This window comes from Ammospiza nelsoni, chromosome 18 (genome assembly GCF_027579445.1).
Source record: "Ammospiza nelsoni isolate bAmmNel1 chromosome 18, bAmmNel1.pri, whole genome shotgun sequence".
NCBI lineage: Eukaryota > Metazoa > Chordata > Aves > Passeriformes > Passerellidae > Ammospiza > Ammospiza nelsoni.
This window is the reverse complement of record NC_080650.1, coordinates 5,281,286-5,303,061: the sequence shown is the minus strand read 5'-3', so window position 1 is coordinate 5,303,061 and position 21,776 is coordinate 5,281,286. Positions and strand designations below refer to the sequence as shown.

At 41.8% G+C, this 21,776-nt stretch overlaps 1 protein-coding gene across 1 annotated transcript in view; it reads left to right on the top strand.

The window, feature by feature from the left end:
• The first annotated feature begins 30 nt into the window (after positions 1-30).
• Positions 31-21,776, top strand: part of TTC28 (tetratricopeptide repeat domain 28) — a 107,536-nt gene continuing 85,790 nt past the window's right edge. The window contains exons 1-2 of the mRNA XM_059484983.1: positions 31-199; positions 5,760-6,038. Of these exons, the coding sequence (XP_059340966.1) occupies positions 116-199; positions 5,760-6,038 (363 nt within the window). The 5' untranslated portion in view covers positions 31-115. The remainder of the gene's footprint in view (positions 200-5,759; positions 6,039-21,776) is intronic.

Here is a 21,776-nt window from a genome sequence, read left to right as displayed (position 1 = left end):
CGGGTCCCACTCAGCCGGGCCCGGAACGTGGCGCCGGGGGCCGGAGTGGGATCGGCCTGGCGGGGGCGGCGGCCCCGGCCCCCGCAGGAGAAGGAGGAGGAGGAGCAGCAGCGCGATGGAGCAACAGGCGCCGCCGCCCCCGCCGGGGGCCGTGGCGGTGGGCCGGGCTCGGCGGGAGCAGGACGCGGAGCCTCCCCGGGTGAGTTGCCGCGGGACGGACAGCGCCGGAGCGGCCGGGGAGGCGGGAAGGAGGGAAGGAGGCGCCGGGCCGGGCCGGACGCGGGCGGCGGGGGAGGCTGCGGGGCGCGGGCTGGCGGCTGTCCCGGCCGGAGCGGGACGGGGCTCGGCGGGGGCGCAGGCCCGGTGGCCCGAGGCGCGGCGTGGGGCCGGGCGGCCGTGGGGCAGCTCCCGCCGGGGCTCCGGGAACGCCAGGCCGAGCGCTCGGCTCCCTTCGCCCTGGGCACGCTGGGGTGCGAGAGTGACCCCGTTGCCTGGGAGCCCCGGGGCGGGCGGGGGTCCCGGCCGTGAGGAGCGGCGGAGGGCCCGGGCCCGGGCCGGAGCGGGGCTCTGTGCCCCGAACGCCGCCGGCCGCCGCTAGCTGGAGCGGGACCCTCGCGAGCACAGAGCTCGGATGTCGGCATGGGCATTGTGCTCGCTCTGGCGCCCCCGTAAACAAACTCGAGCTTCGCTGAAATCTACAAAGTTTGGAGGTGAGCGTGTCAGGTGTACTTGGCAGCGCTGCACAGCTCCTTACCCTGCTCCAGTGGTACAGAAAGTTGTTAGGAACTTGGTTATAAGGGCTTTGTCACTGGCAGAGCTTAGAACCCGGGGATTGGATTCAGTCAGCGCACCAGGGGTGACAGCTGATGTCACCAATTTGTCACCGATGTGGCTTTGCCCGTGACCGAGCACAGACTGGCGATCAGCGATGCTGCTCCGGGCACAGCCTGCGCTCCCCGAGCTCCGTGTTGCAGCCACCGGGATGCCCCTGGCTGTCGCTACTGAATTTAGAGTTGAAATCCAGAGAGCCGGGTGCCTGTGCCTTCTTGTCCTTCCTCCTCTTCTCTTCTGGAGTTGTTCATAATTTTAGTGTCTTTCCTTTTTCTTGGAGGTTTTCACAATCTTAGATAATACCTCTGCTATGCTTTCTCCTGGTGTGGAACAAGAGCTCTTCAGGTGCTAATGGAGCCCTTTATGGGCTCTTTGAAATGGATATGTGGCAAATGGATAAATTCCTAAACGGATGAGTGGATGTGCCTTGAACGTTGCCCTAACAGGTGTTCCTCGAGTGAGCGAGGTTACTGTTCATGCCTGGCTTTTGCTGAATTACTGGTCCATCACTCCCTCGGGGCTCACAGATCAGAGGGAAAGGTCTGTTTCCTCACTGATAGTTTGTGATTAAATTATATTTATATATAATTATTATTAACAATAACTAGCTTAAAAAATTATGTATGAACCAAAAAGTACTGTTTAAATTTAAACTATGGATTAATTACAATTATTAGCAACATGTTATTACAATTACAGTTGTAATTATTACAATTTTTAGCAATATGTAGCATGCCTTAAATTAGGGTGGATCTAACTGCTGTAACAAGTGCAGATCTCTCCAAGCTCAGTATTGGAAGATCACAACTTTTTTCCATTTAAAAAAAATTCTTTAAGTAAAACCATTTTCTATAGAAAATTTTGTTTAAGCTCCAGTTAAGAAAAAAATCTTTTTCCTTCCTTCTGCAGTGGCTTAAACCTCCAGTTCTGGTGGTCTTTCATTTCTTTTCACGATATTTCTGTTGAAATTCTTCTCTGTTTAGGGGAAGGTTTCATATCTCTTCAGGAGTGTGGTACAGCCTGGCTGAAGTGCTGGCTGCTGGGAGGTATCAGGGACACACTTCATGTGCTTTATTTGTTCTTGGGCTCTTGTTGAAGCCAATTTCTATTGCAGAAAAACAGTAATTCCCCAGAATATGCAGAGAAACCATAAAACCATTTTACAGATTAAAATATAAGTCGTGTAGATGTTTTCCTAGAAAGGGAAGCTCAGTTACAGATTTAAGCTGATTTTGGAAACCTGTATTTAGCTTAAGTTACTGTCACTCCTTTTTTTCAGAATCCATTAGGAATGCCAGTTTTTCTGCTTGACTCTTTTTGTTTTTTTCCTCTTCCTATTGCTTCTATAAGTATCTTGAGCTATTTAGATAATTTAAAATATAAAAATTATACATATCATACAGTATCTTTTTTGAAAAATTAGAAATAATTTTTTAAAAAAGGTGTCTTAACTATGGACTTGCCGCTCAAGACATCATCAAATCAAATAAATTATTTGCATTATGTAGCATTAAATAGGAGGAATTACATACCAACCAACAAGCTCTGAGGTGTAATGCTGGTGTTTTGATAAAACATTTACTTCTGTACCACATTGTTTTCTTTAGTCCTCTCAGAGCAGAATGTGGATTTGCTGTTGTCTCTTCTCATTCTCACTGGGACTCACTGGGAATCTGTTCCCTGTGGCTGTTCAGAGGCATCTTTCAGTGTGTATGGACACTTCTTGTATTTGATGGATGCTCTGTAGAGAGGACTAAGTCCAACAAGCTTGATCAGTGAAGACAAAAGTTCTTATAGGAGAAGTTTTGCTGTATATTCAAGTTCCTGTTTGCTTTGGGGGCAGTTGGGAGTTAATTTCGTCCTGCAAAAGACCAAGGAAGGTTGTGTGTGTTTTAACACTCCACTTGCATGGCCAGCATGGTTAAATCCTGAGCACCTTCTCCCAGAGGAGAGGTTCTCACCAGTGAAGGAAATTTGTTGCTGAGTCTGATCTGAAGCGGATATTGTGGAAGCTTCTGTCTGACATGACACTAAGAGCTGATTTCTGCTGTCTTATGCTGGCTTGGAGAAATAGTGTTGAGAAGCTCATGCCATCCTCTAATTTATGAGAAATATGAGCTTCTAACACAGACTTTCTCACTAAATCCTCTTCTGCACTTCATTAGAACCTGATTTGTTCTTCTGCACTAAGAAAACTTCTTCTTTAGCATTGGTTTAGTACATGCAAGCACCTTCTGTAGCAAAATAGTAGGCAGCCCAAAAATGTGCATTACCATCACCTTCCACTGTGTTAACAGGAGAGGAGCAGTGGTGAGCAGTGGAAAGTGGGGATGACTTTTTAATGAGTACTTTTTGTGAGTTGGTACCATAATCATAATCTCTTTTTATTTGTGGTTTGAGTGCCAGAGTGACTCAGTTTTACTGTTTCAGGGTTTTTTTCTTTTAGCTCATGATGTTTTACTGCCTTACGTAGTTCTCATGATAGCAGGAATTAAACAGGAACATGTTCCACAAATTACCATCATAGCTTCCTTTTTTCTTTTTGATGAGATTGTTTAGCGTCACAGGATATTAGAGGCAGAAACCACTTCACTTGGATGCAGAGGATGTGTCCTCATGGATCCTCCTTGTTGTTACAGACTCCCAGCGTGATTCTGGAAGGATCATTACCAGCTTTGTGCGTGCATTTGTTTGTGCGTAATAAGCTGCCAGAAAAGACAGCTGTTGTTGGGCTTGTGTCACTGGTGCTCCTCGAGGTTTTGTGCCCTTGCAGAGGCCCCAGAGCTGAGGGTTCAGTAGCTTTTGGTGGTCCTGGGCTTGCAGCTCCAGCAGAGCCCCTGTGGTCAGGCAGAGGGGTGGGTGAGATGCCACTGATGCCCCTGAGCTCTCCAGAGGCAGCTGTGCCTTCACACCAGGTCGGCCTCCTTCTAGTGGACTTATGGCCACAGCTGGTGAGGAATCTATTTCTTGAAATATTTATCTTCTGAATAACTTAAGTTCATGGCTTGTTGTCATCCTGCTTGTAGAAGCTGCAGTTGTTCACTCTGAATGTGATAAAAGCGTGGGAAATAGATGACATTTGGTATTTTTCATTGTCCCTGATGCAGGTCAGTGACCAGGAAATACTCAGGGAGGGAGGGAGGCAGCAGCCACCTCTAAAGACACATGGAGAAGCTGCTGCCCCTGGCACCTGGGTTCTCACCTTTCCTGCAGTACCTCCAAGCCTTCTGCTGGCTAATTACCTTGCTCAGGGTTTCCTCAGCTTTGTGTTTGGACACCTGCCCAAATAATAGCTGCTGGATCTTCATACTCAGCTCTTGCCCTCAGGCCACAGCAAACTGTCCATGGGATGAAGTTTATTATCAGATCTCACTGATGTGTGAGTTGTTGCACTGCTTGAATGAAGCAATGTGTTCAGTGCTAGCATTAGCAAGAATACTATAGAAAAAACAACCTCACAGATGAAATGAAAAGAGGTTTTGGTTCAGTCTACTACAGGACAAGAAACAGTACATTTATTGACACAAAGGAGATTTCGATATTAGGAAAAATATTTTAATTATGAAAATCTTGAAGCAGTGTAAGGAGATTGCCTGAGTAAAGAATAGAATCTGCTCAATGGAGAAGTTTAGAAAAAGTTTGGACAAACACACAAACACTGTCAGAAAAGAATGGATATAATAAAATAAATAAGAAATCCTTAGTTTCTAACTTGATGCTTTTCTATTGTTGTTATTTGACTTAAGGAAGAAAGGAAAAACAAAAGTCTATAGACCAATTGATCCTTGTGACAGGATGTCAGTTTGCAGCTTGCTTCCCTTTCCACCTTTAAAAATATTCCCCAGCTGGCTCTGGTAATGCATTTAAGCCCTGTGGTTGTTGTGTTGTGGTAACAAAATGTGATATTCTTAAACTTTTTCAATTTGCAGGACTAAAACTAGATGACACCAATCATAATTATAGTACTCTGAACCTTTAATGAATATTTTCAAGTACTTTGTATGTTACCATATGTATTGTGTTGCCTGTTGCCAGATACTGTTACTGCACAGCTCCCAGTGCGTTGTGATAAGAGTTGGACTGAGATGTTCTGCTGAGTTCTTGAGTGTCCTTGGGAGAGAGTAGGGTTTGCATGACAGAAACAGTCACTGACTGCAAAGGGGACTGCAAACTAGGATTTTCTGCAGCTCACTTTAAAAAATGTCTTATAATTAGGAGGCTTAAATATTTTTTCTTTGTTATTTTGTATTACTTGAAGTTGTCAGTGTGGGAGGGTAGCTCTGCTGAGGATGACTGTTCTGTTGTTACAATAAATTGTATGTCCCACTTACTTCTGTGAATGTATATGGTTCTAAAAACTCCTCCTTCCCTTCCCAAATAAGAACAATTTGCAGCTGCATGTTGTTGGGTATGAGGTTTGTGAGCAGAGGTTGCAGGGCAGGTTCTTTGGTTTGGAGAGGTTTTACACATTTTTCCATTGTCTGCGTGTGCCTGTGCTTCTCTGTGGTATCAAACTTCAGATGTACCAACATCATCTTCATATTCACAGCTGCCACCTGTTCTCTACCTGGCAGCTCTGCTTGGTGCTGTAGAATCCAGTAGCATGGCTGAGGAGAAAAGCACTTCTAAATATGTGGAGTGCAGCATATGTAAACAGACTGCAGCTGCTCTTGTCTAGAACATTCATAGGGAATGATGTATTTTGCAAGACTCTTTCTGGTACTCCTGTACCCTCAAAAAGAGATTCAATAGATAAACAATTTACTTTTTTAAGAATCTGGTTCGGAATTCATCATTTTTTCTACAGTGATGCTGGTGGCTTTAATTTTTGCTGTACAGTTTCTAATAGTATAATCTCTTTTTTGAGTAGCATTTCTTAACACTAACACGCAATTTCTCCCTTTCCCCCCCCCCCCCCCCCCCATCAGCTTTCTTTCTGTGGATCAAAATCCTTGAGAAGAAAAAGTCCCGAGAGTCCCATGTTGAGCAAGGCCGAGTTTGTGGAGAAGGTTCGGCAGAGCAACCAGGCGTGCCAAGACGGCGACTTCCACACGGCCATCGTGCTCTACGGCGAGGCGCTGGGCGTGGACCCCCAGAACTGCATCCTCTACAGCAACCGCTCTGCAGCCTACATGAAAATCCACCAGTATGACAAGGCCCTGGATGATGCCATCAAGGCGCGGCTGCTCAATCCCAAATGGCCAAAGGTAAGGAGCTGTGTTTGTCTGCTTTGTGTTATTGTCCTCTAGGGGAAGGTGGAAATCCTGTTGGTCATTTATACTCACATAGCGACTTCACCTTGAACTTAAATTTCTGCCAAATAGGGAAGGCTCTCCATTCATTTGCTTGTGCACCAGAGAGTAAGGCAACATGCACGCATGCTACCTCAATGTGTCTTCCAAATATGCCTTAGCAGGATAATTAGATAGTAATGGCTTAAATCTAAATCACAATTTAAGCAACATTTTGGATAAAGATTAGTATCTAGTATATGTATATTAGTATATGTAGCACCCAGTGTAAAAGAGGGCATGTGTTTCTGTACTAAAGTCTGGTTTTGCTAAAAGCTCCAGATAATAATGTTGGGGAAGATGAAACAGGAAAGCCTTTTAAATATGATTGCCTGGCAAAAGATTTTGAGAATATGGAAACTATACGTGAGGTAGAAATGAAAGCAAGCTTTGAGATACCTTAATTACTAAACAGCTGGAAAACAATGGTGTGGCCAGCTGAAGTTAATGCCCTTTTGATGAGACAATACCCTTGTGGAGGTGTTCACAGGGGTCCCAGGACAAGAGAAGAGATGATAATCTTCAGTCCATGTTTCAGAAGGCTGATTTATTATTTTATGATAGACGTTATATTAAAAGAAAATTATATACTAAAACTATGCTAAAAGAATAGTAGAAAGGATTTCATCAGAAAGCTAGCAAGGAATAGAAATGGAATGAAAAGACAATAAAATCTTGTGACTGACCAGAGAGTCCGAGACAGCTGGACTGTGATTGGCCATTAATTAAAAACAACCACATGAGACTAATCAAAGATGCACCTGTTGCATTCCACAGCAGCAGATAATTGTTTTTCTTTTCCTCTGAGGCTTCTCAGGAGAAAAAATCCTGGCAAAAGGATTTTTCATAAAATACGTTCATGACATACCCTCTGCTTGCAGGCAGATCCAGGGGTCAGAGCAGACCCTGCCAGCTTGGCAGAAGGAGTCCAAAGAGTAGATTTTAGGATTTAAAATGTAACACAGTATGATAATATAATGATTCTTATAGGCTGTATGGAAATGCTATAGGATTTGTATCCTGGACTAGATTGGTTAGTGCAAATTAGAATATTCAACACAGAAGAAGATTTATTGTACTGTAACAGGAACCTCACTCTCTCCCATCTTTTTCACGACACTCTTGCCTTCTCTCTCTTTCCCACTCTCTTTTCTTCTCTCAGGCCTGCTCTGAGCTGTGGCTGGCAGCTCCCAGCAGGGCCCTGCACCCAGGCCCTTTGCAATAAACCCCAAATCCCAAAAGGCCCCTGCACCCAGGCCCTTTGCAATAAACCCCAAATCCCAAAAGGCCCCTGCACCCAGGCCCTTTGCAATAAACCCCAAATCCCAGCAGGGCCCAGCACCCAGGCCCTGTGCAATAAACCCCAAATCCCAGCAGGACCCCAAATCCCAGGCCCTTTGCAATAAACCCCAAGTTCCTGAGCTGGCTGCAGAGATCTCTCATCTCTGTCTGTCCCGACCGTGCTGCGCCCCGTTGCTCCTACATAATAGTGTATTTTCGCTTTAAAAATTGTTTGACTTGAATTACCTGTTGGGTATTAAACAGTTTTTCTGTGTAAGCATACTGTTCCCCAATGGGAGTATGCTACTATTTTACTGTTTCAACACAGCATGGTTCCTGGGTTGTGAAGACCAGACATCTGTTTTAATGTTTAATGTAGTCAGTATTCATCAGCATCCAGGAACATGTGGTTCCAAAACTTTGAGAGGTAGCATAGACATTCTTATTAGTACATTAGAATGATAAGGTCTTTCAAAATACTGTTCAAAGAGTGTTTGTGTGTAGTATAGTTTGGACAAACATTTGAAGAAATATGTATCTTGGCATTCTCAGTAAGACTGACTATGTAAGGAAACATTTGTAAAGAGTAAATGATGTTGGTTGCCTCTTCCTCCTGGGCTTGCTTCCCACCAGCTGCCATTGATTGCTCCAGTAGCTGCCTGGCCTTGGCTAGTCCAGGGCCAGCCCTTTGCATGCTAATTGATTTTAACAGCATCTGCTCCAGATTCCATTTCTCCTGTCTATCCCTCGCCCATCCTTATGAGCCACTTCAGCTAAAGGTGCAGTTTAAGAGCAGACTCATCACCCAGGTTCCTCTCCTCAGAAATTAGAGCAGGTGGCAAGCAGGGTGCTCTGCACCAGCTGGGCTCCAAACTATTGAAGTTTTCTTCTATTTCAAAGCAGATCACTCTTAATTCTTGTATTTTCATTTACAGTTGTTTATTAGCCTCTAGAAAGGCTTTTTCATATGCTTCCTTAAGACTTTAATTAGTCCACACTAGAAGAGAGTCCTGCTTTGTCAGGGAGATGATTTATCTTCACAGATGGAGTGGTTCAGAATGGGCTCCCAGGGAGGTGCTTGAGTCACTGTCCCTGGAGGTTTTTAAAAAAAGCCTTGATGAGGCACCCAGTGCCATGGTTTGGCTGTAAGGTGATGTTAGGTCGCAGCTTGGACTCCATGATCTCCAAGGTCTTTTCCTATCTAGTTTATTCTGTGATTCTGTTTTCCTCATTTTCAACATTTATAATTTCTGAAAGGTGTATTTGTATTTTTATTACATATTTAATTCTAGTTTTAGCCAGAACAAGGAAGGGTGTACTTTGGGGAACGAATTAACTAGTTTGGCATGTTTTGAACACAGGCATTTCAAGAATATCTGATAGCAGAAAATAGGCAGTGGTGTTCAGAAACTGAGAGGACATGCAGATGGTCGAGTGCCAGTTTGCAGAGTGTCCCTACACAGTAAAAGGATGTTTATTTCCTTGTGTGTGTTTGTGGAACTTGTCAGAGATAAAAGGAGAGCTCTGTCTGAAGTTGAAAACTTGTATATTTCAATGTCAACCTTTATTTACCAATTTCTAAAAAATATATTTTTTTTTTTATTGATAGAACAGAACGGGGAAGGTCAAAACTTCTGCATACAAAGTCTAAGCAAGTTTATTAATTAGCCAGAAGAGGGAGCTTAGTAGGGACAACTGGTATTTGGTTTGAAAGGCCTGAGTTTGAAATACAGAACCTGACTTCCTTTTCCTTAGGAAGTAGAAATATTAATTTGAATGCAGTTTTTTTTTTAGTTTTGAACTACTAAATATAAGTTTCTATATTTATTTTCCTCCTTTGGGTACAAACTACATTTCTTAGGTAGTTTGTTAATTCTTAAGTTTTTGTTCCTACTCCACTTAATGCTTGTTAACATCAGTTCAATACAATCTGTGGCTGAAAGTCATGCTCTTAACATCCCCACCCCAAAATTTTTCTTTAAAGCATTAAATAATGTTGGGTAATGAGCAGGTGTGTTTATTCAAATGCATATGCTTATCTATGCAGCTCAAGACATGAACAATGAGAAAGTGATTGCAGAGAGAAACATCAGATCTCTTACAGACCACAAGAACTTGTTGTGTGTGCCTGAACCATGTTTATAACAACAGCACATAAAGCTGTTCATAGCCTTTGTCTGAGAGGGCTGGCTTGTGTGTTCTGCTATTTGAAAAATATTTTGTGTATGTAGCACTGAGAAATGCAAGGATAACAGAATATTTCAGGAATTAAAATGCATTTTGGAAATATCCAAGAGGCAAATCAGATCATGCTCATTTTGTTCTTTGATTTCCCACTGAACAGTTTTCTTTGTTTTGCTGTCGATTGTGCTGTAGAAAATTTTTATTCTATTTCTCCTCACAGCTGCATAGCCTTAGGCATGGTGCATGAAAATGGAGGTATATATATTATGTGACTCTGATACCTGAATAGTCTCTCCTTAGTTCTTGCTGATTTTGAGGTATTTTTAAATCCTCACATTATAGGAAAAATGCTGTGGCTTAAATAGTTTCAATTTGGACCTAATTCTGTGCTAAAATGTGGATTTCACTTCCCGTTGAGTGCTGGCTCAGTGCTGTGACAGCTAACAAAAGGTACAAACAGCCTACTGCTACTGAACAATTAACTGGGTTTTGGCATTGATTTATTTTCTTAATCTCTCAACAGAAAAGTTGTTCATTAACAGGAGATGAAATGACTTTGTCAAACTTGAATACATTTGGCTAATAGGAACATTCACAGCCTAAGACAAATGGAAGCAAGAATCACAAAGATGGATGTTTTCAGCACTCTGAGGGGTACCTTGATTTTATTTGATTTCTTTGTCCTGTGTGAGTAGAAGGATGCTGACTGTACCATTAGTGGCACTGTGCTGTTTGAAGCCCCAGGGACTGGAGCTTGAGGAGCAGCATTCCCTGAAAAGCACAGTGGGGTGCTGAATGAGAGGGGGCCAAGCTGGCAAATTGAAGATCAGGGTTCAGTAATGATCTCTGATTATTGCTACTGTTCAAGCCGCTAGGCAGGGAATAATCTTATTTCTTAAAACAGGACCACCTTTTTGTATCAACCTTTTTTAGAGCTGAAACACCTTTTAGAGAAAAGCTGAATAATCTGAGAATGATGCAAAAGGAATGTGCATATGTAATTCAAAAGTAGCTAGGAAGAATTACAGCACTTTTTATCAGGCACGACTTTCTCTTATGGTCTTTGTTTCTCCTAATTTAAAATTATTGTCTCAATTTAAAAATGTGGCTTAGCATCTCTAGTGGAGAAAAACTATGAAAGAAATGGAAGAAGGGGGAATTGTGAGCTGTGAAGCCTTTGGATGTTTGCAGTGCAAGAGGGGTTTAGGAGCTGTTATCTCACTGTGGGGGAATTTGGCAGAAACCTGCACTGGTATTTTTCAAATGCCTCCAGCTGTCATTTGAGCAGGACTTTTACAAGAAGAAAGGACACTTGCATGTCCACTTGCACTTCTCCTGACTACCTGCCCATCTTTATAAACAAACCTGCACATGCTCCAACAATCCCTAGCAGCCTCAGAGTTTCTCAGTCAATGGCAAGCAGAGTGCCCACCCTCGGTCTCATGTAAAACTTTTGAGCAAAGAATGTGACTTGACCACATAACTTTTTTTCATGAATAGACCTCTTGTTTTTAATTTGATGAGCAAGGAACTTTCCAGTCCTGTCCTTCAGCTTACAGTCTGTCTTTAATTTGCAGAAAGTTGCATTCCAGTTTTTCAGGCATACATAAAACCATTTAACAGACTTTTTTCACTCTGCTAGAACTTGTGTTACATTGTCATGAGATTTGTGCATTTCTTTCTGTCTTTTTGTATTGCAAAACCACAGCAGAGCTGAAATTGACTGGGACCCTTGGAGATGAGTGCAGGGTCGGCTGGAGCAGGTTGTCCATGACTTTCTCTGGTCAGGTTTTGAATATCTCCAAGGGTGGAACCTCCACAGCCTCTCAGTGCAACATGTTCCTGTGTTTGACCACCCTGACCAAAAAGTTTTCTGCTCCTTTTTTTTTTCATTTATATATTTAAATAATGAGCATAATGTAATATTTCAACAGCTTTATGGAGTTAATGTTTTTCCCAACAGTCAGGTTCACTGGGGAATTATTCTCTGCATCAGACGAGATGGTTGTGGCATTGCTGGGAGAAAACTGCTGTGCAGATAAGTTGTGGAGGTTCTCCTTTCCCTAAATTCTTCAAATTACAGAGCAGTAGCAGTGCAACATGAGAGTGGGGGACAGGGACACAGTGGACTGATGACTATAGTGATGTCATCCTAAAAAAAAATATGTATTTTCACATGTAGTGGTTGTCTATCTTAGAGAAGTACACAAGAAAAACGGCTCCTTTCTAAGAAATCAGTTTATTGTCTTAGAATTAGAAAAGCTTATAGAGGTACTTGAGCTCAGCATGCAACAAATCAACACAAATTTTCCAAGCACTTACTGTAGGGTTTCATTATTCCTCCCTTTGTTTTCTGGAACCCTTTTGTATATGGAATAAAGCAACCTAAAATTTTCTTTTATGGAATTAACTGCAGTTATTCTACTTAGTCTAAGTGCTGTAATGTAAATTTCTCTCCTGGAAGGTGGTAGTTTTTTTACCCCACACTTCTCTTGCCACTGTAACTAGTTATATTACAGTGCAGGAATGGTATAGTGGGTTTTATTCCTCCTATATCTGAATATCCAAAGCACAAATGCAGAAGTAATTCTGAAATGCAGAAGTGAGGATTGATCTGCAAGGGTGATATTTAAGAAAAATATCTTGTTACCTGCTCATTGAGATTCAGGCAATTACCACTGGATAGCATTTTAAGACATTTGGACTATTTTCATTTATTTACACAATGCTGGGTTTTGTACCCCATAGTTTCGGACTAGAACCTCAGTGTGTGTTGTTACCTCTTTTTCTCACTTACCCAAACCTTGAGGAGTTAACTGCCAGATGATTTTTCTGCTCAGTTTTTGGTTCTTCAGAGGTTTGTTCCTTCAATTTTGTTATTCTTAAGAACGAGATATATATTCCTTGGTTTTACTCAGTGTACAAGGGTTGAGTTTTCTCATCTTGGAGATTAATCCCTTTGCTAATCTGACCATAGTGGTGACTGACTGTGAAGTTGTGCAGTGTTGCAGTGATGTGTGGAGAAATGAGTGAAGCACATGAGAGGGCGCTCTGTGCTCAGGTGTTCAGCAGGGCCTGGGACCTCATTTCAGCTCTGCAGAAATTCACATTTTTTAGATACTTTTAAGTGGAATTTCGTTGATTTCTTTCCGCAGTTGGTGCTGTTCTTGCTGCCCACTGTGTTTGTCTGACATCAGGCAGGAGTGGCTGGCAGGGCAGTGCTGGCAGATCTGGCTCCTGAGGCTGCAGTGTCACTGATGCTCAGCAGTGGAGGGAGAGCAGCTGCTCTGAGCTCTGCTTTCTGAAATGCTTTGCTTTGCACTCACTTTATCTGGATTTCTTTGCATTTTAATTATTTACTCTAATTGTGTTACCCCACTGTCTTTGTGCCCCGTATCCCCATCTATTTTTCCTTTTGCTACAATTCCATTATTTGCTGCTTTGGTTAATCAGATCACCAACAACTGTGTCTCAGATGTTTTTGGTTTTGTTCTGCAGCAAATAGTGCTGTTTTTCTTAGGGTTTGCCATCCTGGCTTTGTCCCAGCTCTCTGAATTTATGCTGTAGTTCTGGCTGGCCAAGGACTAGAATTTGAGAGTGCCCAAGATGTTGTGGATGATAAGGAATGCATCAAACCCTCCTCTCCTTTGAGAGCTGCCCATTGGCGGCTGAGTGACAATAAAGAACAGAAATTGAGTGGATTCAAGGATGCTGTACCTGGTTTCTCTGTGATAGACAAGAATGCTCTTATAAACCTGCATTTCTTCTTTGGGTATACAGGCTGATACATCATGACCTTTCTGGACAACACTGGATCCTCATCACAGACCTAAAATCTCAACCAGTCTCTGAGGAAATTAAATTAAATTGAGAGTTTATGAGAGCAAGTAGACAGGAGAAAACACTAAAAATGGAGAATGCAGGAAATTGCCTTGACTAGCAAGTCAGTAGGAAGCACTCAAGGATACCATTTACACAGTGTGCTACGCTGTGCCAAGGGCAAGAAAACCCAACCAATTAGCAGGGGCCTTGCTGAGAGCTCCCTGACAGCTGAAAATACATCCAGGGCTTAACATTCCATCTTCCTGGCCTTATGGAGCCAGCAGGGGTTTGTTCAGGTCATTCCATCTCCCCGAGTGAGATGTGAAGTGCCTGTGATCATGTTCAAGGAGGAGATGCAGCACAGGGGTAATTGCTGCATTAAGCGCAGACATTTTCTGAGACAAGAGCATGGTGACAGTTCAAACTAATGCAAGCAGGGAAGAGGTTTGTGGCAATTATTTTTGTTTCTATAACCTGTTGTTCTCTGAGTCACTGCTCCATTTGTGTCTGAGGGCACTGAGGTCTGAACTGCTGCACAAAGCAGGTGACATTTCCCTTTTGCCACAAGCATCTTTGTACATGATTTCTTGTTTGCTTCAAAGAGGAAATTATAAAGCCCCTCGTGTGACATGGAACAACAGAAATAATTGCTATTTATCAGCTATCATCCACTGCTATTTATCAGCTATTATCCACTGACAGAGAATTTGCCCCTGAAGTTTAAAAGAAAGGTTGCACAATATTGTAGTTTCTATCGTGTAGTGAATGGACACTCTAGTTTCAATTTTATTTTCTGGATTTATGTTAGTTTTGAACTCTTCCTTTCTTCCCTTCACTCAGGAATGTCAAGTTTCTGTCCTGGAAGTCAAATAAGTTAATTTCTCTAGAAGTTCTTAGAAGTCTATCATAGACACAATTTTTTATGCTCTTCAGTGCAGTTATTTTTGTAATTTCTGATGACTTTACCAGAAGTTGGCAGTGGTATGTAAATTCCTGTACTGCTTTTTTCATTCTAAAACAGTTGAGGAACCAGCTCATACAAAAAAAAAAAAAAAATCATATTATCATATGAATATTGATATATAAAAATATAATAAAGGCATTTTTCTTAGTGTCCAGTATTTGAAACTGTTCTCCTCAGGCAGTGGATGTGATGGCTTTTGTTGGTCAGGGTCAAAATTCTGTTCCATGTGCTTGGTAGGTCTGGAGCTGAAAACTATTCCTTCAGTTTCTCTTGTGTTAGAATTAATACAGTGCTCAGTTCCCCTAATGGAAAACTTATTTTTTATTTAGACAAGTGTTAAATTCATGGTTCTATGATTCATTTTTAATGAACTTCTTCAAAGATGTATACCAAGCCCTAGATATTCTGGATGCTAACAAAGAGAGAATGTACTTGGATGAAACATTTGTTAATAGAGGCTTCTCTCATATGGGAAGTGGAAAGAAACTTTCTTGAAACACTGGAGAATGGGTAGTTCAGGCATAATTTTCCAACTTTTTTCAGGGTGAAAAAGGAGGTTTAATTTTCGCCAAGTATTTTAGTCATTGTGGCTATCTGCTTGCAGGCTCCTGTCCTTCACAAATAAAACACAAAAACTTCAGTGCAAGACACAGCAGAAAGGGGAATGTGAATTATACAAAATAAACAATTAAACAATTTAATGATAATTTAATAATTACTGATTTATGTAATTAAAGGTGATTTTGTAAACCCACATCCTCACAAGCTTTGGGATCCATGTGTCACAGAATTACAGAATCACACAGAGTCTTCTTCTGCCTCTTTGAGGGCTCTGTTCCCCTCTGATAGGAGGTGTTGGCTCTTCCATGAGAATTACTGTGCTAAGTTTGAAGGGCCACATGGTGGAGTTTAAGCCCTGGTGGGTAGGAGATGTTTAAGGAAAGAGGAATTGTGGGGATGGTTTACCTGGCAAACATGTCAGGCAGATTCAGAGATTTTGGGGCTTTCTGTCCTTGAGGTTACATTTGAGCTCTTGTATCTTCATTATCACTCATGGGCTTCTTAAGAACTGAATTTTTGAGCCCATTTGTCCTGTGAAGCCATAACATCTAGTGGAATCAGTTTCATAATTTTTCTGAATGTGTGAAGAAGCTGGTGAAAGGTGGTTTTAACCCTGGTAACGTTCAGTTCTGTGTTTGCTGGACAGCTCCCCCCTGAGTTGGGCAGAGCCTGGTTGGGTCCTGCCTCACTCCGGTGGACTTTTGCAATAACTCAGGAAAGGAATTCTAGACATATTTTCTTATTTTTATTTTCTGTTTATTTTTTTATTGCACTGTAATTCATTCTTAATTGGTCCAAAATACAAAATATTTTGATTTTCCTTTGCTTTTCCTTTACCAGATGAGTAGGAGCTGGAAAACAATCTGCTATCAGATCTTGTTGTGTCACCTTTAGCCCCCCTCAGTTATCACACAGGAATACCTGTAAGTTCTTGATCAGCTCTTGGTTTTCATTGCTTAGACATCTTGTTTTGGCCCTGATAGCTCTCCTGCAGTGAGCCACAGCGTTACTGGAGGTTTGTGATCACTAATAGTGATTAATTTTAATGACAGTTGCCCTGAATCCTCTCCCATGCCTTTAGAGATACATGTCAAGCTTCAAGGCCTCTTATTCATTTAAATGTTCTCTGGGAAGACAGAGTTGTAGTCTCACTCTGGAGAATTCAGATGTGCGATGTGCTCATGTTTATTTTATGGTGATACATCTCATTCAGTTGCCATTGTTACCAGGCTGTGCAAGGAAATTACTTTTTATCATGAGTAGGGTGGATAGGAAATGCATGCAACTGTATTTCAAGGAGTAAATTTTTCATGGTTATAGCCCATGGGTACTAAATAAAAAATGTCAGCTTCTTGGGTTTGGTTGCACTCTGAAAGTGTGCTGAGAAATAATGGCTTTTGTGACTGTTTGGGAAAGGACAGCTACAGCACTGAGCCCTCCTAGGCTTAAAGCAGCAAATATGTGCACTTAACTCAGATGGAAATGTTCTGGTTTGGTATTGCAAGGTACAGTCACTGAGGCTTTGGAAAGCTGTAAGAGAATAGGGAATGCAGCAAGAAAGGAACGTGGATAAGAGGAGTGTGTAGAGTAAATGTAGCTTTTTAAGGAGCCTAAATTAGTGTTCCAATGAATAAAAAGAAAATCAGTTGCCTGTATGATTTTGTGCCCTCCCACATTTGTTCTGCTTGATCTCACACTCTGCACTGAGTGAGGATTCTGATCCTGGAGTCTGCAGAGGGAGCAGCAGCGAGCTCTCAGTTAATGATCCAAACCAGCAACTCACTCCTGGCTCACACATATCCATTGTCTCTCGTGCTCTCACACAATTTCTCCTCCCAAATACTAATGCTTTTGTTCTTTTTTCTTCTGTGTCCCCACACAAAATTGTTTGTATTTAAAATTGGTTTTATATTTTATTTTGTATTAAATTTTGTTTGTACTAAACAAAAAAAAAATCACAGAAATGTAATTTGTATTGTTTGTTAGTTTAGAGTGCTCAGTACTGTTAAGTACAGTGATAAATCATATCTGGTGTTATAAATATTTTTAAGCATTTGTAAATATGGTGCACATTGTGTTGGGTTTGGTTGGTGCTTCATAAAAACAGGAAAATTTAAAATTTGTATGAAAATAACCATCTGTATTTCACTAATTAAAATTTTACTGCAGTTTCTGTGAATTCATGTTTTGTAAAATCACACTGTAGAACATAAAGAAGCAACTTGAATGTAGCAGATCTACATTTCTCCATTCTGTGAATCTCAGTTAAAGACAGTTTTGCCAGGAAGGTAAATGCAGTGATCTTTCAAATGCTGAGGTTTCTGAAGGGCTTTTGTGTATGTTTAACTGAATTTTTTTGCTTTCTACCATGGTAAAGAAGGTAGATTTTACTTTAGGTATCTCTGCGAATCTCTCTAGTGCTACAACCCCCAAAAATTCTCTCAGTACAACATAAAGAAAGCTTGTTTTGTAGTTATTTTGCTTTCTTTGGGGTTGCCCCAGTCCCTTGGCCTCTGAAGTGAGCAGTAGTATTGTTCAAATATTCACACTTCCAGTATTGTGTAGCCTTCAGGTTCAGCCTGAGGTTGTGTTTGAGGAACTGGCTCTGAAGGTCAGGTACTCACAGTTGTGTGGGAATTCCATCTGCTGATTTTTAGTGAGGTTGCAGTAATAAAGGTGGAGAAACACACACTGTTTGTGATCTAGAGGTACAAAAATTTTATTGCTGGAAATAGACAGGAAACAGGCACAATAAATTTTTTTTTACTCTTGAAGTATTTCCCAACTTCTGAATAGCTAAAAAGCCTTGAACAATGTCTGGCAGGTTTTTATTTTACCTGAAAACAAACGGAGGATATGAACATTTGTCTCATAATCTAGAGAAGGCTAAATTTGCAGTCAAAAATTTAAGCAGATATCCAAAACAACTGGTTTTTATAACCTAAAGGACCCTGGGACACTTGCACCAACAAAAGTTGTTTTGTTTCTTATTCCCTGCTCACAAAAATTAACCATCTGCTCATTAGAAGTGTTACAAATGGAAGAGCTGAAATGGGGCTGGTATGGCTTGCAGCTTTTTGGCAGCTGCTGAGAGCCATAGTAGGGTTTAGCAGTGCTTTTCCTAAAATCCAGAAGGGTTTGGGTTGGAAGGGAACTTAAAGCCAGCTTGTTCCAGCCCCTGCCATGGGCAGGGACACCTTCCACTGTCCCAGCTTGCTCCAAACTCCATCCAACCTGGCCTTGGGCACTTCCAGGGACGGAGCAGCTGCAGCTGCTCTGGGCAACCTCTGCCAGGGCCTCAGCATCCTCAGAGCCAAGAATCTTAAGTGGCATGGTGGTGCTGATATGAAAAATAACAGAATGTGTGAGCACAATTCACATCCCAGCCATGCTGTGCCACACACACAGTGAGGTCCCTGAGGGAGCCTCTGCCACCTGTCACAGGAATGTTCTAGAGTGCTCATCCTTGAAGGACTGTTGTGAAATTTCTGTTGTTCCTGCCAATGCAGGACTCAATCCTTTGGGAGCTTCAAGTCCATATTCTGTGCTTATTGTAACACAGAGTTCACATGAAATGGCTTGGGTGGGATGGCACCTTTGGAGACCATCAAGTCTTTAAATGTGCATCTCTAGGAGGTGTATGGTTTTTGGAGCAAGCTTTGATACAACAAGATATGGAGGAGATTTTATAACTGAAAAATTTTAATTTTGGTGCCTGACTGGGACATGTGCTGAGATCCTTCATGCAGTTTGCTGGTTGTAATGTTTGAGGAGCACATGGACAGTGTGTTCAGGTCCCTAATATTTCATGGCTATACCCTCATTGGGGGCATCTCAGAGCTACAAAAAGCGACAGCTTTCAAGATAATGCCTTCATAATAAAGGTAATAAACTTTAAACAGCTGTAGGTTTACATGCAGTCTGCTTTGCAAATAGATTTCAGTTATCTTTGCAGTCAAATCTCTTTTCAAGATGTTCTGAAAAGTAAAATTCAAGTAGATACATTTTCAGCTCTAGTTTTTTGATACTGCTATAACTGGGTGAACTGGGGAATTGGCTGATGCATTTCAAAGGAGTAATTGAGATAATTTTTGAGTTAGTTTGATTTGACATGATTATAAGCTTAGCTGTGAAATGAGAAGATTCCTGTTTTTACATAACTAAATAGTAGTTGAGGCTGAAAAACTCATGCTTAGATCACTGACACTTTCCTGAAAGATAAATATGCTAAGTAAGACTGACCTTGCTGTTGAAATGAGCAAGGGTAATTGCTAATAGAGAAGATGATGGATTAAGATTATCATCTATTGAGCTGGCACTGGCAGCACCCACAGCTGTCACAGTGGTGGCCAAGCTGCAGGGAGGGAGAACACCTCTTGAGAAGGTGGAGGAGGTGGGTGGACTCAGCTATTAGAGGACAGCCTTGATAGCCCTCTCTGTTCTGCTGCAGCCATTCCAAGAGGGTAATTAATCATGTTGGGCTATGTCTCAATCTAGGGTTGATGCACTGCATTCTAATGAAACTCATTAGTGCTCCATCTTTATGAGCACAGGATAACTTTTCTTTAAAGCTTCTGTAAAGACTCTGTCAGGAATAACTTGCCATGAAAACAGACACAGAACTGAAATTCAGGAACATAAATTTCCTTGCATTGCTGTTACAAGTGAGGAAGGACCAGAAATATTCAGGACTCCCTGAGTCAAAACAAACCACCCTGTAACAGTCAGAGTAGGAGTGCCAGATTGACTCTTCCTTCTTGCAATGCTTTTTAAATCTACCTTATTTCTAAGGTATGTTACTTTATCTACAGTTGGGATTCTCTTTATACCATGTATTTCCCTACCAAAAGTAAAAAGAAAAATACATTATCCCTGGAGTATCATATGTGGCAATTAATTAATCTGAGATATTTTCAGGGGAAAAGGTAGTATAAACAAAACATACATTTCAGTGTGAGAAACACATAGTTATGTGTATATAGCATGTTTTAATCTTTATTGATGTAAAAAAATACTTAAACACTGGTTGTCACTGGAAAAAGTACTAAAATAATAATTATTTTTTAATTATAGTACTGGATGTAAAGAAATTCAAGGGTGTTTACTGGGTGACCTTTCCAAGAGTGCTCTGAAATGAGTGGCAGTAGCCACAATTACTGAGTGCAGTTACCTGATGCCAAACACAGCAATTGGGCTTGAGAACCTTCAGTCAGGGGGGCAGGCAATAGGAAAAAATTGCTTTTTCATTTGAGAGTGCAGTGACTTGAAATCATTCAAGTGCCCTCATTTTTTCTGTTCTGGAACATTAGACTGATATCTGGAAATGCTCTGGTGGCAAGCAAAGGAGATGTCAGTGGAATCACTGTATCTAGAAATGCAAGTACTGTCTTGGGGGAAATGGATTTATGGGCTGCTGCTGCCTGGAGCCAATGTGCCTGGTAATTTGTGACAGACCTGGCTTCTGCTGTGTCCTGTTTCTGTGGGTAACCTCTGAGTGACCCTTGCCTGATGAGTGAGTTGGCTCTTTTGCACGAGACCACTTTACATGAGAAGAAAACTGAAATTTGTCATTTTGAAATATCAATCTGTCGCAATTTTTCTCCACCCTTTGACAATTAAGCCCTATTTAAGAGGAATCAGCTTTAGAGACCTTGTTTTTCACCTCTGTTAGTGAAATTATTGTGGGGAAATCTTGCAGCCTTATCTCTCATTGTGACTTCATGACCAAGTTGCAGTATCTGTACGTCTATTTCCTTCTGGCTGATTGGTTTGGGATTGATAACAGGAGTTGGAGCAGAGAGCCAGTTTTGGTAAATTCCAGGGTCTAATCGTGCAGCAGTTCTTGGCTCCAGGTCTCCCCACCAGTAAGTGTGTAAGTCGTGGATCTTTGGTCTTGGCATTTGTCTGCCTTTCTTTAAATAGTTTTGAAAGATTTTGAACATGAACGTTTTTCAGGTAATAGAATTATTTTTCTTCTGATTTGCCCTACAGTGTAGAACCTATTTTCTTAAGTGTGCCAGAGAGCTTCTGTGCTGCTGAGGCAGTGTTAAGTAATGAGTATGACACAAGATGAGCCATTAATCCCATCTCCAGAGAACAATCAATCTGTACAGTGCCACCTACTATTACCCAGAGCAAAGAAAAACAAAGGTAGGTTTCTTTGGGAAATACAGATTTCCCAGTTTTCAGGTTGTTAAAGAGTTAAAAACCCACTGTGAATAAAAGGAAAAAGGGTTCTGCTGAGAAGTAACTGAGTAGTTGCAGCCTTGTGCAAAGAAAATATCTTTACAGGCAGGATAGAATAGAAGCAATTTAGGAATGATTTGAAAACTGCTTTTGAGTAATGGATGTGAGTGGGAGAGAGTGCAGCACAACAGATGAAACACCGAACAAGATTTTGCAAGGGGAAAACTTTTGGGGCTGGAAGTTATCCCTGTTCCCCCACAGGGCTGCTGGGGCTCTGTTTTGGTGGTCTGTAGAGCAGAGCCTGCTCCTTGGCAGGCTGAGGAGTGCATGATGTCATGGGATGCAGAACACATGCACCGAGAGCCAGGAACTGCTGTTCGCGCCGCGGCGCTGCCAGATGTGCGCTCTGAAAAATGGAAAAAGCAGCTTTGGAAAGATGCTGAGAAATGTCCTGTGCTGAGCCTGGGCTCAGCCACGCTCTGTGCACACTACAAATACACTCCATGGGGTTTCTCAGTCCTGGAGCCCAAGTTCTGCTCTTGGGAGTAGCCTGTGTAGAATGCCTTTCCCTGTTTCTGAGAAAAACAGGAGAAAATCCTGTTTTATGCAGAAAACATACTGAGGGCTTCTTCCTAGGAGTTACTTGCAGCAGAGGA